Here is a 19,021-nt window from a genome sequence, read left to right as displayed (position 1 = left end):
CTGAAAAAAGAAAAAAAAAATTAATTATAAATTTGGACTATTCGATAACTACGGTTATTTAGTTGAGGGGTAACTTTAGATAACTAATTCAATTGATGGACTAAAGTATTAGTTTAATTAATATCTTATACCACTTTATTTATTAAAATAAGTATTAGGGTTTTACTTTTGATTCATAATTGGTTAGAAAATAAAAGAAAAGAGAATAGGAGAAAAACTTATCTAGGCGCTCGCGAAGAGAAACCAAAAACTGCTTCAGGTAATGACTAATTCATGTCCTGCAAATTAGTACATATATTAGTATATTGCTTCACTCATTTTAGTGTTGGGCTGAGAAGAGTTTTTAAATTGGAAATTAATTTCCGTGCAACATGGTTGCATCTAGTTTAGTGGGTAAGTTTTAACTTCTAGTAACAGTAGGAATAGAAGTAATGAAGATCAGATTATAAGTATTTTAATAATAAAATGGATGAGAAGAGATAGATATGGATGAATTATTTAAAATATAATAAATTTTTTTTCTTAGTTCATGCAAATTAAGTTATACGGTTTCGTACAATTTGGGTTGATTGTGGATTCTTTTTATTCATTTTTGTAGCTATCATATTATTATTCAAGTTTTGATATATTGGTATATCAAATTAAATATTAAGTGTATTGTATTATATGAATACTATTAAGTTTAGGATGTTTGGAGGAATTGAGACCTAACCCTAGACTTGATGTTTAGGATTTGATTATAGATTTGGGTAGGTTTTTGGGTCTAGGCTAGACATATAGTGATATGAATATTGTTAATTTCGAAATCTTATAATGATTATTCATTTGATTAGATTATATTGATTTGGAAACCCAGCGAAGGGGGAAGGCTCAGGTCTCAGAGTAATTGCTTGATCATTTGAGGCAAGTGAATTTCTAAGCCTCAGTTTAAGCTTATAGATGCTTGTATTTCCGTGTCATGTATTCTAGGGAGTAATGAGAATTGGATTGGGTTATTGATTGTATGATTAGCCTTAAAAATGGAGATGAGAGGTATAAAATGGTGATCTAATGACATGTATTGGTGAAATTGATATGTTGTGATTGTGGATTTATTTTGGACCTATGAAATGATTATGTTGGTGTGAGACATGAAGAAATATTGTTGTTGTCATTTTATTATCGTGAATTATATGAACATGAATTGATTGCATTGGTTCTGACATATTATGTGGGACTGAAAATGATACAAAACAAAAGGGGTCGGGCCACACGCTCTGTGGCAGGTATTATGAAATAAAGGGGTCGGGCCACACGCTCCGTGACAGGTATTATGAAACAAAGGGGTCGGGCCACACGCTCTGTGGCAAGATATATATATTGAGGGGACGGGCCACACGCTCCGTGGCAGGTTACATGGACAGAAATGTCCCCCATGGGTTCCGGACTGTGATTCAGCGGATGTGTATCGATAGGACAGATATACATTATTTCATTGCACTGCATCGCATTTTGTTGATATTTGTGAATTTGTGTTTATTCCCATATTGCTCTGTGCGTGCTGAACTTGACTTGGTATGATTCATTGACGAGACTATTGATGAGTATTTGTGGACTGTATTACTGTTATTATTGTACAAGTGTAGAGTTGGACTGATTTTATGCAGGTTGTAGTTAAGGAGGTTCGGTTGGGAGGACAGGAGTACTTGTATCTATTAAGCTTTGCTTAGTTTTAGTTATCCACTTGCTGAGTATCGTGTTGTTTGGTACTCACCCCTTGCTTCCACACTTGTGTAGGTTGTGAGCCCGGACCTGTTTGATCTTCTAGCATTTTCCACTACATCCGAGGCTATCATTCCGAGTGTCGAGGTAGCTGTTACATCTATCTAGCGGACACCTCTTGCTCTTTTCTTATGTTTTAGTCCTATTCTAGAGACAAAGACATTGTAACTGTATTTCTTTTCGTACTTCAATAATAAATTAGTGGCTTGTACACGTGACAACCAATCTTGGGGGGATGTTGAGCTTCTTTTATGTGTTTTTGCTTAGGTTAAATTTTGATCCTTTTCTTTTTCTTCCGCATCTACTTTTCATTGGGTATTAGGCTGACTCATCTCGATGGATTGAGATGAGTGCCATCACACTCAGATTCGGGTCGTGACACCTGGCAAGGTATGGACGGACGTGGCAACAACGTCTGATTGTTGTACTATCACTGGCTCATAAGTGATGGTTATCGGATAAGAGAAACTCCCATTTAGGTCTTGATAGTACTCTGAGGCAGTTGAGTTGAGTGAGTTGCTATATGCTTATTAGTTAGTCATGTCTAAACTATTTCTTGTTAGACTTAGGACACTTGAGTGAGTTGTTACATATTTATTGAGTGAGTCCTTTGAGTTGAATTGTAAAATGTTGCATAATTACTGAGTTGAGTCCTTTGAGTTGATTGTTGAGTTGAATGTTGAGTAGATTGTATATGGTCGGATTGGAATAGATGAATTGTGATTGGATTGAATAGAATGGAATGTGACTAGATTGGATTTGATTATTGAGTTGATTGTTGAGTTGAGTGTATATAATCGGATTGTACATGATTGAAAGGGATCGAATTGTAAATGATTTGGTTGAACTATATTATACATAATTGGATTGGATTATATGGTAGATGATTGGTCTCTGTCTAAACTATATCCTTACTTTAGATTTACGATGCTTTATTTGAATCCCTCTTATCTTCCTGAGTTGAGATATTTGAACCAACGTTACTCTTCCTTGAGGTATGTTTCATTCTGCCATTTTACATACCAGTACATTTCACGTATTGACGCCATTTGGCCTGCATCGTTTCATGATGCAGAGACAGGTTTATGAGATCGTCAATAGGAGCATCATTGGGGATCTATTTGCACTCAGCGTATTGGTGAGTCCTCCCCTACATTTAGAGGACACCGTTTGTGTATTCTTACATCGAGTTAGCCCTTTTTATTTTTTTTTGAGATAGCCATGAACATGTCATCGGCACCAATTAGATAGTAGTGATAGAGGCTTCATAGACTAGATAGTGATGAGTCGATTGAGTATTTTTATCCTTGAGTTATTCTTGTCAAACTACTTTTAAATGACAAATATTTTAGTTGATCTGTCGGCCCATGGCCTTTATTCTTTGAGTTGGATGGGTGATTTGAGTTGCCCGCTAATTTATTCTTTATTTTTAAACTTTCCGCTGAATGAATGAATGAACGGATGTGTGATCAGGCTATGTGGTTCGCTTGGGAGCCAGAAATGGTTTCTGAGTGCCGGTTACGTCTAGGGTACCCTCCCGGGACGTGACATAAATAATACACTAGTAATGTTTGCCAATTCGCGTAATATTTTCTAAAATAATTAAAAAGTGAAATAGAGAGGATGAATAGCGGTTCTCTAAATTTGGAGAACTATTATTCACCTTTGCCAATTAGCGTAATTTTTTCAAAAATAATCAAAAAGTGAAGAGGAAATTTTCAAAAGAATAATATTTTAGTATTTAATAGGACTCTCTAGCTACATTTTAATATTTATTGAAAATGGCAATAATTTGACTTTCTATTTAAACACTTTTTTTTGTTTTTTACTTAATATAATACAAGTAATTGAAAATAGATTGGAGAAAATTATGGGAGAGTATCTTTCAAATTATTAGTTTTCTCGCTTCCTCTACTTCAATCTTCTTCCTCATCCTCCATTAATGATATTCAATTCTTGTATAAATGCAATTCGTTTGTTAAAATTTGTGGCTACAAAAAAGAGATCGATCCGGAAAACACAACAAGCATGCTTATAGAAAATGAATGTAACTTAAGAAATGATACATAAAACAAAAAAGATGGTCTAATAATAAAAATTTGGACCATAGTTCAGAAAATATACAAAAATGAAATGAAATACAAAGCAGGTTGAATGAAATACAAATCTACTAGCCTATAAATATTCAGAAAGGATACAAAAAATGCAATGAAATACAAATCAGGTAAAATGAAATACAGATCTACTTGTCTATAAATATTCAGAAATAATATAAAAATTTAATGAAATACAAATCATGTGCAATGGAATACAAATCTACTTGCCTATAAATATTCAGGAAGGATACAAAAATTCAATGAAATACAATTTGCATGAAAAATATACAATACTAAATGATAAATACAAAATAAATGATAGATAGAGGGTATCATTTTCGGTTAAACTATAAATATAATTAAAGGATACAATTTCTATTAACAAAAATACAGATTTAAAAGATATCAAATTACTATAACTAATTAAATGACATACATTTGGATTGAATACACTCTAATATTGTAGATAAAATTCCAAATATAAGTGGCATACATCTGGATTAAATACATACTAATATGAATACAACTATAATAAGCATATATATTGGAATGAATATTGTTTGTTAAAGGATACAATAATCTTAAAATCTACAGATATAATGATAATAGTAATGAATACAAAATATTGTTAAGAAAATACTAAATATAAAAAGAGATTTAGGAGGATGCAAATAATGAGAAATAATAGATAATACAAGTCAATAAAAATCTACCATGATATATGATGATTATTTTGTTACCTAAATCAGTGGGATTCTATTGGGGAGAGATTTTGGGAATTTTGAAAAAAAAAATAGAGAAGAAGGAAGAGGGATAAGTAGGAATTGAAAAACAAACAGAGAAGAATGAAGAGAGATAAGTAGGAATTGAAAAAACAAATTAGAGAGAAAATAAAAAATGGGAGAAAGAAACGTGACCATTAAGAGAGTGTGTCACTTTGCAATTAATTTTTTTTAATTTCTCTAAAAACGTGTACATAAAAAGTTGAGAAAAATTAGAAACTATTGGGATACTATTAATTTGCTATATAACTATAATATAGCTATTATTGATAATTTTTTTAAACTGTAGTCCTTTTCACTAAATAAGTTGAGAATTTTGACTAGTTCACTAATTTTTCCAAAAATGAACTACTATTCACCTCTAAATTGGCTCATGACAAATTTATCAAAATATTTTTAAAAGACTTTTTAAAAATTTGATATGCTATATAGCCATAAAAAATAAAAAAAAGATAATTTTATTAGGTACTAAGATATTTTTGTTTAAAAATAAAATAACTAAGATTAAAAAGAAATAATGTTGTACTAAAATATTTTTAAAAAGAAATAATGTTGTACTGAAAAATAATTTAAAAACAAATAAATAATTACACTTAATAAAAATTGAATTTGGTTGAATCTTAATCCATTTTATGACCCATTTTGACCTAACAAATTTGAATTGAGTTGAATCTTAACCCATTTATTGTCTTGACATATTATGACCCACCCAAATTTGAGTGAACCCAACCTTGTATTATTAAATTGTTTTATCTTTTGTTTAGATGGGAGAAAGAAGAAAAGTGAACAAACAGTAGGGAAAAATGAGGAGAAAAAACAATGGGGAGGGAAGAGAAGCAAGAAAATACCCCCCAAAAAAAGATAACTCTCTCCGTAATAACTGAAACTAAATTAAAATAAATCAAGTAATCATAAGTATTTTTTATGAAACAAATGCTGATTTTTTTTCTTATTTCACACTTCTATTGGAGAGAGCCTTGAACAAGAATAAGAGGGTACTACAACTCTCATAAAGTTGAAGTCTCTTTTAAAAAGTGTTACTAGTTGGAAAGGACAATTGAGATTTTACTGGGTATATGTTGTTGTAAGATGAAAATAACTACTATAACAGAACAGAAAACATAATATTGAATTGCATCTGATTTCTGCAGGCAACAATACCATACAAAACATATAAATTACTTTGAAGTGTCTAACCAAACATATTGTAAAACCCGGAATACTACAATTCTTTTCCCTACAAGAAAGCCAACTAGCAAAAAGCACAATGAAGCAGAGTACAGAGAGGAAAAACCTATATAAATTAATAATTAATACAGAAGAAACCTTACTGAAGTCTCATACATTTTCTTCGCTATACCAAAATTTTGGAGCAGCTGTGGACAAACTCTTGTATTGTCAGCTGCCGAAAAAATTGTGTAACCATTCCTTACCATCTTCGACCAAAGTTGCCATTACCTCTTCCCCCTCTTCCTCCAGAAAAGCCACCTCCGCCTCTTCTGTTATTGAAGCCACCACGGCCACCACCTCCAAATCTTCCACCTCTTGGCTTCTCTCTTTCTTGCAAAGGAGGCAGCGCTTCCACTACCTGTAAATTTACCCCATGTGCAGTTTTTTGGCCTGAAAATCCCACAGGAAAAGAGAAGACAAAGATAAGGGAGAAGAAGAGATTAGGAAAAGCTACAGAAGTTATGATCCCCCATTAATCAAATATAGCAACTAGGCAGAGCTACACTGCGTAAGTAGATAGATGAACCAAAAAAAAAAAGGAATGACAAAAATAAAGTGAACTACTCTAATGAATGAAATTACCGTAAGAACAAATTATGTTACTACTACTGAGTGATTATAATGTGATGTGTCCATTGAATCATCTGCAGAAAAATGGAGAAATGTACCTGCGAGAAATTCATCCAAGTGCTCAGCAGATACATCAAAAACTGCCCCCTTTCCATCGGCTGTCAAAGTAAGACCATTGATTGATTCAACCTTCTCCTCAGACAGGAACCTCCTCAGAACACTATAGACAAAGCTGACAATGATGGTAAAAAAAATCAGAATCATTGGACTGAATATGACAACAGTTTATAAGGCTCTGCAATGGCAATCAGCTTCATCATGTCTCGAAACAAATTTAGGTCAGTCTGATGTAAACTAAGAGCACTGCTTAGCAAAACGAAATCTCTATGTTAGATGCAGTAAATGTATAACGGAACTCACTGCTTCCAATTGTGGACATTGAGAATCCATTTAGTGAAATTCCTTTATCAACTTCAAAATGATATAAAATAGTCACACTCAGAACAATCACAGGGTGTTCGGTATGGAGGAAAATATTTTCCAATTTTTCCATGTTCGGATGGTCAAAAGTTTTGGGAAACATTTCCTCCAAAAACAAAACAAGTTCCTTAAAAATGAGGAAAATGACTTCCCTATTGGAAGTAGGAAAAACAAGCTCTAGAAGTGACATTCCACATTGACATTCCTCTCCACCCTCCAACACACCTCATCTTCACCCCACCACCCCTGTAGCCCCATGCAACCACCCCATACCCCTACACATAAGTTACACAAACTCTTCACTTTCGATGCCGCAGACATATCGGATTCTCCAAAAATACACCACTTTTGGGGAATCCGACAAACACCAGTTGACTTTTTTGAAGAGTCCGAGCAACATAGCCCTACACATAATGTTTTTCTAGATTATCTACAAAAGTTTTTAGGATAATATGTTTTGCTTGTGTACCAAACATAGAAAACTTAGTAAGAAACCCACCCACTTATTTTCCTGAAAAACATTTTCCAAGAAAACATTTCCTTCAATACTGAACACACCCACAACTTGAGGCATTGAAGTGCACAATTCCTACTTGCAAACTAGATGTAAGTCGAGAAACAACATATTCAAATTATATATACTCACGACGGTGAGAAGATGGGTCTCCCACACTCAAGAAGCAGAGTAACACAGTTCTCCATAGAAGTAAGAAGCGACCGAGTCTTGATCTCAGAATAGCCCTAGAAAGCAAGACACAAGTTAGTCAACAGTAAGATCAAGTTTGCTTCCCAGAGAGAATAAATAAAGACAACAGAAACATACAGCAGCCTTGGCAAGAGCTTTCGCGAGCAACTCTGCTGGTGATAGGTCAGAGGTACTCAGAAGTTCCTCTGCAGCAGCCTTAAATGCGGGTATGACACTACAGAGAGTTGAAATGAAAATTAATGAAATGATACATTTGAATTAACCCGGCACAAATGAAAACCATACGGACCTATCGGAAATATCCGCAATTATATCAGCAGCTTCTTTCCCAGCTGCCTTAGCAACATCAGCTGGCTGAGGAGCAGATAAATGCTCAAACTTCACACCAGATTCTCTTTCAATTCTAGAAATGTTGGACTTCCTCGGATCATACAGCATTACAGCAACACCAGTCTTTCCTGGAATGTGACAGAAAAATAAAGTTAGTAAGAATGCTTCCTAATATATGTAAAGCTAATGAGAGCAATTCCAACATCAGAAACCCACCTGCCCGTCCTGTCCTTCCAGATCGATGAATATATGCTTCAACATCACTAGTGGCTTCGCACTTTACGAACAGAAATATCATCACAATCAGCACTCAAATACCAATAAAGTTTAAGAATCAAACATGGAACATGGATTCGGTAACAAACCTGGATTATTAACTGAACATCATCAATATCCAATCCACGGGCTGCTACATTTGTGGCAACTAATGTCAGGAATTTGCCTGATCTGAATCCTTTAAGTGTAGCCTGAGAACATGTGAAAATCAGATAAAGGGTTGTTACTTGTTACTATAAAACTAGACTTGCACCATAATTATCAATTTGTTAATGAGTCTGGAAGGTTGATGACAAATACTGCATATTTCATATTTGTATAATCAACAGTGTAAGGTGGTTAATTCTAAGGAATTGAAATCCTTCTAAACAGAAAGGGAAGAACCCAAAAAGAAGAAGGTGGAAGATGAGGAGAGCACAATAAAATAAAGCATGTATTTCAGAAAAATTCTACCTCACGCTGGTTCTGTTGTATCTCCCCATGCAAAGCACTTGCCCCAGGCAATAAGCCAGCTAACTCTGAAGCTAGCGCCCTTGTCTCAGTAAAAATAATTGTCCGGCCTCCACTAAAAAATTTATGGAACAAAAAAAATATAATCATTTCAGAGGTTCATTGTCATGCTTTAAATGGAAGACACTGGAAAATGAGAAGCGACCAACCTGCTGTAGCACCGAATGATATCAGGAATCAGCTGAGGTCTTGCAGAACTAGAGCATGGAATAATAATATGCCTCACATTTTTACTGGCCTTCATTTTCTCGTTACCAACAAGGTCAGCCGTTTTCTTATCTGGTTTCAGAAACTTGGAAGCAATCTGGCACAAAAAACATGCTTCAGTAAGAGAGAAAGAAGTGCAAGCTCAGAGCACAGCAGTTGTACATCCCCACCCACCCTCTAATCCCCAACTTCAAGGTGGTTTGTTTACCAAGCTTTAGGCAGAGAGCAATTGAACTGACATTAGACCAAATTTTGCATGAAATATTCCCCAGTACTGAATACTGTAGTATGAATTCAAAAACAAAAGGTACAACTAACGTACATGCTTCACCCAGTCTGGCAAAGTGGCACTGAAAAGAACTGTTTGAACTAGGCTTGCATCTTCGACCTTGCCTTTGAATAACAAAGGAATAAACATACAGAAAAGCACAACTGTCAATAACCATAATATAGAAAATCCCTCAACAGAACAGTAATGCACTGGTCAGCTGTCAAAGAATTTCATCCAAACATCTGTAACAGCATAGTACAGATATGGAGGGGTAAAACCGAACAATCTGTAGCAAGAGACTTCTGACTCATCGCATACCTAAAATAAATTCCACATCATCTACAAAACCAATTTTCAACATTTCATCGACTTCATCAAGAACACGAAACTTTAAAGACCTGAAATCAATATTTCCCCTTTCAATGTGGTCCTGCAGCAGAATATTGAAGCAGTCAATTTTCACTCCATAAAAGTGAATGAAATTCAACTTGTAAATCAGCAAACCCTACCTTAACTCTTCCAGGAGTACCCACTACAATATCAACTCCTCTTTTTAGTTGAACCTGTTGAGCCCCCATGGGAGAATTTCCATACAAACAGCATGAAGTGAGCCCAACGGCTCGGCCATAAAGTTCAAAGTCAGCAAACACCTGCGATTAATAAATTAACAAGATGCTACTTGCAAGAAATGCAACCCATTGGTTTACAGTCAGTGACACAACCGCCTAGAGAAGGCTGATAATATATACCTGAAGTGCCAATTCCCTAGTTGGTAAAAGCACCAAAACACTAGGAGCCTTCCCATATCCTGTTTTCCGCAATGCTTTAGTAGGACCATTTGTTAGGGACTCCAATATGGGCAAAACAAAGGCCAATGTTTTACCCTGCAAATACGGAAACACAAATTAAAGTCAAGTCATATCTCTGCTTTACAATCTAGTTAACCAAAATAGTCAGAAGCATTATCATGAAATTTCTGGCAGCTGCAAAATCAATAGGAAAGTCAAATTACCATTAACATTCATAACATGAGGACTAAATTTCACTCTTTCTGTTTAGCTTAAATCTTGATGAATGAATAATTTATAATAGGAAACAGTTAGCTCATAATTCATACATAAACTTCTCTTCAAAAGGGTAACCTGTATATATGACAATAAAGAAACCAAAGAACCTTTATCACAATCCAAAAGTAAGCTTCTCATCAAAGGAAACATGTGCATCTCTAGCAGCAAGTAGACCAAAGAACCTTACAAGCAATCAGGGGCGGCTCGACAAGCCTAAAAAAAATGCATTAGCCTTAGGCTCCCTAATTTGAGGGGCCTCATTTTTTAAGCAATAATAGGTTATAAGATATATTTTTTAAAAAATATTGAGTATTAGTTATAAAAAAAATAGAAACTTTTCATATAAGGAAGAAAGAATTATTAGAAGTTTGACAAATCTATGATATTATATGTCTCAAGAAAGATTAAATGGACCGACTATAATAAACTTCATTAAAAAAAAATTAAAATTTAAGGCCTCCATTTGAATTTGGCTTTAGGCCACTGGTATGTTTGAGCCGCCCCTGCAAGAAATTTAGGGACTCTAGGTCTCTTCCTAATGGACATTCATAATAAGAAATATGTGTATCTGTTGGTTGGAAATAAATGTGGGAAACAAAACCTTATAACGATGGCAAGTAATGGTGATAGGTCATTAACCAAGCTCAGTTAAAAAAATTATTAGTGCTTATAATTCAGCTGCAAGGATCATGAATAAAGGGAAGAATGAGACCATAATTTGGAAGTCGCCCCCCACTGAGTCCGAAGTTACAGGATAAAAATCAACAGGAAACAGATATTCCCAAGCTGCGAGCTGGAGTTATGAAGATCCCACTTTCTCATGAATGAATAAACATTGGATATCCTCTAACTTCATTATGCCTAAACAAAGGAAAGTAAACAGACCATAACAACAACAACAATGCCTTAGAGCTTGTTTGGATTGTTGTTACCTATTGTATTGTATTGTGTTGTTATAGTTAAATCCATGGTTGCATTAGTCATTACAATGAAAAGTCACATTTTGTGTAAAGCTGATTCTTTTATCATTTCGTCATTACTTATTATCTAATAATCATATTTTATCTTTTACTTTGTCCGTGTGGCATTATGTAACAATGAAAAACAATGCAATCTATCCAAACATTATATGCATCAATACATTAAAATACAACAAAATACAATATTAATACATACACTATGAAATAATTTGTAACAATCATCCAAAAAGAGTTAGTTCTTACTCCATTTAAACTCATCCACAATATATACATAACCAAGTATATGCATGATAGAATCAAGAGCTGAATTCATACCTGACCAGTACGAGCTCGACCAACCAAATCACATCCATCAAGAATATCATCAAAAGTCATAGCTTGAATAGGGAAAAGTGCTTCTATTCCCTTAGAATTCAAAGCCTCTTTTAAAGGCTTTGAAATCCTAAAATTAGACAAGGCATTAGGATCCTCGACTTTCTTCTCAACAACCACTTCTTCCTCCTCCTCCTCCAATTTAGCCTTTTTGTTCTTCTTTAAATCTACCGGCTCGCAAATCTCTGAGCTCGTATCACTCTTCTCATCATCCAAGTCCAAAGTTTTTCGCTTTTTATCTTTCTTCTTGCTCCTTTTTGCGTCCTCTGAATCAGACCCAGAATCAATCTTGGATTTTTTAGACTTTTTTTCTTTGGTTTTCTTATCAGTAGGAGTTTCAAGATCATCGGTGGTGTCGGTGGGAGTTTTAGGTGTCTTCTTCATTTTCTTTTTGTGGTCTTTGGATACTTCGGAGGCCATTGTTTCATCAGTTACAACAAGTGCAGGCATGATAAATTTGGATTGTATGAGCGTAAGGGGAATGGTCTCCTGCTGAAAAGGGTGTGTTGCTGCAGTTAGGCGCAGAAGCAGGAGAGGAAAGAGGAGGAGGCTGGGTTTAGGGTTTCAGCTTTTATAGGGGTTGATGAGATCGATTAAATGAATGCTTACCGTCCGATTTAATAAACTTACACAAAGGCCCCAAGGGGATGTTTTTCAAGTGGGAGTGTGGTAAGATATTTTTGGACACGTTGGGAGTTCGAAAGTCAGTTTTAGGGCTAGCATTCCTCGAAGTATAGAAGAATTAACTAGCCTAGCGGCTTATATTGGCAATAAATTAAGGGGTGGTTTGTTACGGAGTGTATAAAAATACTATTGAATATGTTGTATTAGTAATGCTGATATTAGTAATGTATGTATGTTGAGATTATTTTTGGGAAAATAATATTTGTACCCAAAAAGAGAAATTATTTACCAGCAGTTATGTCCTTTTTTAACTACTAATTCGCGTTTACTGTTTGATACCATCGGAGTATATATATATACTCTGATGGGTGGCAGATCCAGGAGTAATTACAGGAAAACAAAAAGTTACCCCTTACAATGTGTCAATCTATAACTAGGATGCTAAGTAGAGCAAAAAATGTGTTAAGTAGAGAAAAAAATTAGCCCTTCACACTGTATCACTCTAGAACTAGGGTGCTAAGTATAAAACCCCAAAAAGAGATCACTCCTAATATTTTTCAAGCATATTTACAATACTATTTTGCGAGGTTTCATTGCTTAAAAAAACAAAATAATATCACCAGTTAAAACATCATTAAACATATCCTTTCATCCTAATTCCTAATCCATTCCAATTTAAAAATTCAATTTCAATGTTCAACAACAACAACAACCCAGTGAAATTCCACAACGTGGGGTTTGGGAAGGGTAAAGTGTACGCAGACCTTACTCCTATCAATGTAGGACGACTGTTTTCGAAAGACCCTCGGCTCAGTAAAAGCATAAAAAGAGGTCAGATAAGGATAAGAAGTTAAAAGCGATATGGAAAATCAAATAACGAAAGCAACACAGATAAAATAGAGCAATCAAAGTACATAAAGTAATAGATAATAACAGAAATCAGACCACAAGAAATTATAGTGTGCTAATACGCTTACTAATAAGGAAGAATAACGAGACTATGAACTAGCCTTCTACCCTAATGTGGGTCCTCCACACCCTCCTATCTAAGGTCATGTCCTCGGTAAGTCATAACTGCGTCATATCCTGTCTAATCATCACTCCCCAATATTTCTTCGGCCTACCCCTACCTCTTCTGAAACCATCCATGGCCAACCTCTCACACATCCGCATTGGGGCATTTGTGTCTCTCCTTTTCACATGCCCAAATCATCTCAGTCGCATTTCCCGAATCTTGTCTTCCACCGAGGACACTCCTACCTTGTCCCGAATAGCCTCATTTCTAATCTTTTCGCTCCTGATATGCCCACACATCCATCTCAACATTCTCATTTCAGCAACTTTCATCTTTTGAACGTGAGATACCTTAACTAGCCAACACTCCGCCCCATATAACATAGCCGGTCTAACCACCACTTTATAGAACTTGCCTTTAAGTTGTGATGGCACATTTTTGTCACATAGCACACCGAAAGTGAGCCTCCATTTCATCCACCCTGCCCCAATACGATGTGTGACATCATCATCAATTTTCCCGCTATCTTGCATAATAGATCCAAGGTACTTGAAACTACTTTTCTTTTGGATGGCCTGGTCACCAAGCCTAACTTCCGTGCCAACCTCATGAGGTGTCTCACTGAACTTGCACTTTAAGTACTCTGTCTTGGTCCTACTCAGCTTAAACCCTTTAGACTCCAAGGTATGTCTCCAATCCTACAGCTTAGCATTAACTCCGCTATGAGTCTCATCGATCAGGACTATGTCGTCCGTGAAAAGCATACACCATAGCACCTCACCTTGAATTTGTCGCGTCAATCCATCCATCACCAAGGCAAATAAAAATGGACTAAGAGTTGATCCTTGATGCAACCCCATCACAACTGAAAAGTGCTCTGAGTCCCCTCCTACTGTCTTTACCCTGGTTTTGGCACCCTCATACATGTCCTTGATCACCCTAATGTACGCCACAGGTACACCTTTAGCCTCCAAATATCTCCATAGTATCTCTCGTGGAACTTTATTGTAAGCCTTTTCTAGGTCGATGAATACCATATGCAAGTTCATTTTCCTCTCCCTATACTGCTCCACTAGTCTCCTCATAAGAGGGATGGCTTCTGTAGTTAAGCATCACGTCATAAATCCAAACTGGTTCTCTGAAATAGATACGCCTCTCCTCACCCTCATCTCCACCACTCTTTCCCACACTTTCATAGTATGGCTTAGAAGCTTGATACCTCTATAGTTGTTGCAACTCTGTATATCTCTCTTATTTTTGTATAGAGGGATCATTACACTCGACCTCCATTCTTCGGACATCGTTGTCATCTTAAAAATGACATCAAATATCCTAGTTAGCCACTCCAAACCTACCGAGCTCGCGCTCTTCCAAAATTCTACAAGAATCTCATCAGGTCTGGTTGCTCTTCCCCAGCGCATCCTACGAACAGCACCCTTAACCTCCTCGACTGTAATACTTCTGCGACACCCAAAATCGTGATGCCTCCCTGTATGTTCCAAATCTCCTAACAAAATCTCTTTGTCTCCTTCTTCATTCAAGAGTTTATGGAAGTAGGACTGTCATCTCTTTTTAATGAGGGTCTCGTCTACCAACACTTTTCCATGCTCGTCCTTAATGCACTTCACTTGATCCACATCGCGTGCCCTTCTCTCCCGTGCCCTGGCTAGCCTAAATAATTTCTTATCCCCGCCTTTGTCTTTTAGTTCAGCATAAAAGCGTTCAAAAGCTGCTGTTTTTGTCATCGAAAACGCCGACTTCGCCTTCTTCATCGCGATAAAGATCTTTGTTCGTCCACTTCTCCACCTCATCCTTGCTTTCTATCAACTTCGCATACGCCATCTTCTTTGCTTCCACTTTCCCTTACACTTCTCCATTCCATCATCAGTCCCCTCGATGCCGATTATGACTACCTGTCGAGACTCCCAACACTTCTCTTGCTACAACCCTAATACAACTAGCCATCCTATCCCACATACTGTTCGCAACCCCGCTACTATCCCAGGCCCCCATATCCTTCAATTTCTCTCCCATCTCTAGGGCACTAGCCGTGGTCAAACTCTCCCATCTGATCCTAGGTCGGTCATCCCCAACCCTCCTCTTTATCATCATCTTGATCCATAAATCCATCACCAAGAGCTTATGTCGGGTTGTAAAGTTGTCGATCAGAATGACCTTACAGTTTTTGCACAGACCTTTATCATCCTTTCTAAGGAGTAAATAATCTATCTGAGTCTTAGTCACCGAACTACAGATGGTTACCAAGTGGTCATCCTTCTTTGGGAAACATGAATTGGCTATCACCAACCCAAAAACGCTTGCAAAATCCAAAAGTGAAACTCCTCCTCCATTTCTGTCTCCGAAGCTAAAGCCTCCATGCACATCATCATACTCTCCCAAAATAGATCCAATGTGCCCATTGAAATCCCTTTCTATGAGAAGCTTCTCAGTAGGTGGTATGCCTTCCACTAACCCATCCAAATCCTCCTAAAAGCGCCTCTTATCCTCCTCGCCTAAGCCTGCTTGCGACGCATAAGCACTAATAATGTTCAACGTGATTCCTTGAACGACCACCTTAATCGACAGCATCCTATCAGTGACTCTCTTAACCTCCACCACCTGATCTCCTAAATCACTGTCTACTAAAATGCCTACCCCATTCCTATACTTCGATCTACCAGAGAACCAAAGCTTATACCTGTCTACCTCTTTAACTTTAGAACCTATCCACTGGTCTCTTGGACACAAGCTATATTACTCTTCTTTAGAATCTTAACTAACTCTATGGATTTTTCCGTTAATGTCCCAATGTTCCAAGAACCTACTCTCAGTCTAAATGCTTCTTTAACCCACTTACCCCTCCTTACCCTCGGCCATGTCCCCATCCCCGTCCCCTTCCTTGAGCGAGAATATGATCCTAGTCTACCATCACTACCCAAAGCCACGAAAACGCATATGAACTAATAAATTATTTAAATAAATTATTCAAAGGTCTAAAGTCAGCAAAATATAACTACAAGTGTATGAACAAAAAATAGATATGGAAAAAGATAAAAGATATGGAAATCGAAGGTACCAACCCCAGTCGAAATGAACTTGATTGCTGCCGGAAATGAGTTCCTCGGTGTTGACAGATCTAACCAGCCGTGTTTCCAGCCACGCAGTAGCGAACAGAATTTAATGACATCCCATCGATTCTCAACTTGCGGGCTACAACGACGGAGCAGATCTGCAACAGTGGAGGTGCTGCAAGGTGAGAGAGGAGCGCTGCGACGGCGAAGATGAGCCATAAAATTAGTGTAGAAGACGTGGTTATTCTTTCTCTGAAATTTTCACAACGTAACCTCTAGACGACTTCTAAAATTTGTTGAATCCAACTGAAGTGTGTATTTGGGTATTCCAATCCAAGAAGAAGAGGCAGAAAGTGCAATGCAAGTCGTACTATATGAAAATCTAACAATAAAATAAAGTAATGCAACTTTAATGTTCATAGAACTAAAATTTGCTAAACAATTAAGCAAACATACTCAATTTCAATTTAGTTCCTCTTTTCTTCAATCTTTAAGAAAGTTAAGAAAGTTTTTATTTTTGATTTCTAAAAATTCAAATGGTTTATAAATCTAGTTACAATTATCAAAGAAAGAAGTAGAAAAAACAATCTCGAAAGTTTCACAGCTTAAGAATAAAGATAGCTAAAATTTAATCAAGAAAGACAAACTTTTGAAGAAAATGGAGAGAAGAGCTTACTGTAAGACCTCGAAAGTTGGAAAGTTGGAAACCAAAGAGAAATCTTCAAAATATTGACTTGACCCAAGCTTACGATCGTCTCTACGAGTCGTAGAGGGAGTCTTGGTAGTTGATCATGACCAACCTTAGAGGAAGGTCCTGTGACTCAAGTTGACGACCCGTAAATCCCTTAACGACTCATAGACACAACTTGTAGATAGACTTCAGAGGGTAAGTTTCAGAAGTCCCTCAAGGCCAAGTCTACGACTTGACAGAATAGACCATAAAAGATGTTATGAGTCGTAGGAATGACTCGTAACCAAACTTTAGAGACCCTTAGAATTACAGGTTTTGGGACCTGCAGGATGAGTCCATAATATGACTCATAGACATGTTGACGGGTAGTAGAGATGACTCATTTGAAAACTTTAGAGGCTTGATTTTTAGCCCATTTCTCAGACCTGCAGGACGATTCATCAAAATGACTCATCAATTCCTTTATGACCCATAGAAAGTGTATTGTAGGGTCAAGTTTCAAATTTAATGAGAGGTAGTTATGTCCTTTATCAAGTTCGATTCAATGAACCTAGACACTTTTATTCAATCCATTCTTCAAAATTTCTCTAAGGCAAAAACTCCAAAAGTCTCTCAAGGTTTCTTCAATCTATAAGCTAGGGTTCCAGATTTCTTCAAGGTTCTTCTTCAATTCTTAGTGAATTCAACAAGGTATGTGGGGATTGATTCATGGGTTCCTTTCACCCATGACGTCCTAAAGTTTTCTCAAAGTTCCTTTCAATTTTCAATTGATTATGAACCCTAATTTTGATGAATTACATTGCGATAATTTAATTCTATTTTTAGATGTTATCAATGATCATTATATATATGTTTTCATATGAATTGCATGATTTTAAGTTAAATTATGAATTTCCATGCATAAAACTACTTTCAAGTTATGATTATGAAAGTTATATATGCTTTTATGAGTTGATCATGAGTTTAATGATTTTCAATGAAAGTTTCTACGGTTTAAAGTTGAGATTATGATTTTATGATGAAAGTTATGATGATGATCAAAGTTAAGATCAAAGATGTTATTATAGTGTGATTAGTATAATTCTCACACAATTATGTTATAAGATGGAGATAAGGACAATTCTCACCGAAGTTATGAATTCTTATGAATCACCAAGTTAATGAGTTATTCCTAATATGTTTAAAGATGGATTGATAGGTAGTTACTATCTTTCCCTATTATGTTATAATCATGTTTTTGATGAGTTTTCCATTGGGATATTGACTAAGCATCGAAAGGGCTTCTAGGTGGGATTCAATTCGGTAACGCAATTAGTTACCCAAGGGAATCCTAGTAGCAACCTAAAGTCCCAAACTGCGTTGCCTACGTAGGATTGCCTTCATAGCCTAGCTAGTGGATCCACATATAGCACAGTTGAGTTGAGTTGAGATGAGTAATATGATGAAGTATACCCTGGCAAGGTAGCCTCCCCCTTCTCTATATGGGGATCATCGGATTTTATGTAATAACTCACATGGTCTTAGATGTTGGTTAAATATCTTATCCCACACAAGTTAAATGTCAAGTTATGAGCTTATGATGAAGCTTTATGATATGCATTGACCATGAGTTTCATATGTTTTCAAAATGCTTTTAAGCTTTATTCATGTTCATTATGATTGGTCATGCATCTTATGGCCTATTGTTCATATTTTTTTACTTGTTTATGCATACCTCATATATTTAGTACATTCAAATGACTAACGCATATTTTACCTATATTGTTTCATAATGTAGGGGCAGACGATACTCACGACCATCCAATTCATGGCTAGAGTTATCCTAGATTCTCAAGAAGTTGGTGAGTCCTCATTCTATCAAGGACATGCCTTTTATTCTTGTTGTTTACTTGACTTTCTTTTATTATTAGAGTGAGGTAGGAACTTATCCTAATCCCCCATCAAAGACTAGACTAGAGGCATGTTTAGACGACTTATGATGT

The 19,021-nt window shown here is 36.2% G+C and overlaps 1 protein-coding gene across 1 annotated transcript; it reads right to left on the bottom strand.

Moving 5' to 3' along the window:
* Positions 1 to 5,744: 5,744 nt before the first annotated feature.
* On the bottom strand, positions 5,745 to 12,204 carry LOC129898702 (DEAD-box ATP-dependent RNA helicase 7-like). The gene is made up of 14 exons (XM_055973343.1): positions 11,582 to 12,204; positions 9,969 to 10,103; positions 9,729 to 9,869; positions 9,538 to 9,649; positions 9,271 to 9,341; positions 8,891 to 9,045; positions 8,685 to 8,796; positions 8,321 to 8,422; positions 8,172 to 8,232; positions 7,915 to 8,083; positions 7,743 to 7,839; positions 7,566 to 7,660; positions 6,538 to 6,671; positions 5,745 to 6,259 (listed from the first exon to the last, which is right to left on the bottom strand). The coding sequence occupies exons 1-14, from the start codon at positions 12,086 to 12,088 to the stop codon at positions 6,069 to 6,071; spliced, it is 2,082 nt and encodes a 693-aa protein (XP_055829318.1). The 5' UTR covers positions 12,089 to 12,204; the 3' UTR covers positions 5,745 to 6,068.
* Positions 12,205 to 19,021: the final 6,817 nt, after the last annotated feature.

Source organism: Solanum dulcamara, chromosome 8 (genome assembly GCF_947179165.1).
Source record: "Solanum dulcamara chromosome 8, daSolDulc1.2, whole genome shotgun sequence".
Lineage (NCBI taxonomy): Eukaryota > Viridiplantae > Streptophyta > Magnoliopsida > Solanales > Solanaceae > Solanum > Solanum dulcamara.
Note: the sequence above shows the minus strand (reverse complement) of the source record. Positions and strands in the feature narration are given on the sequence as shown.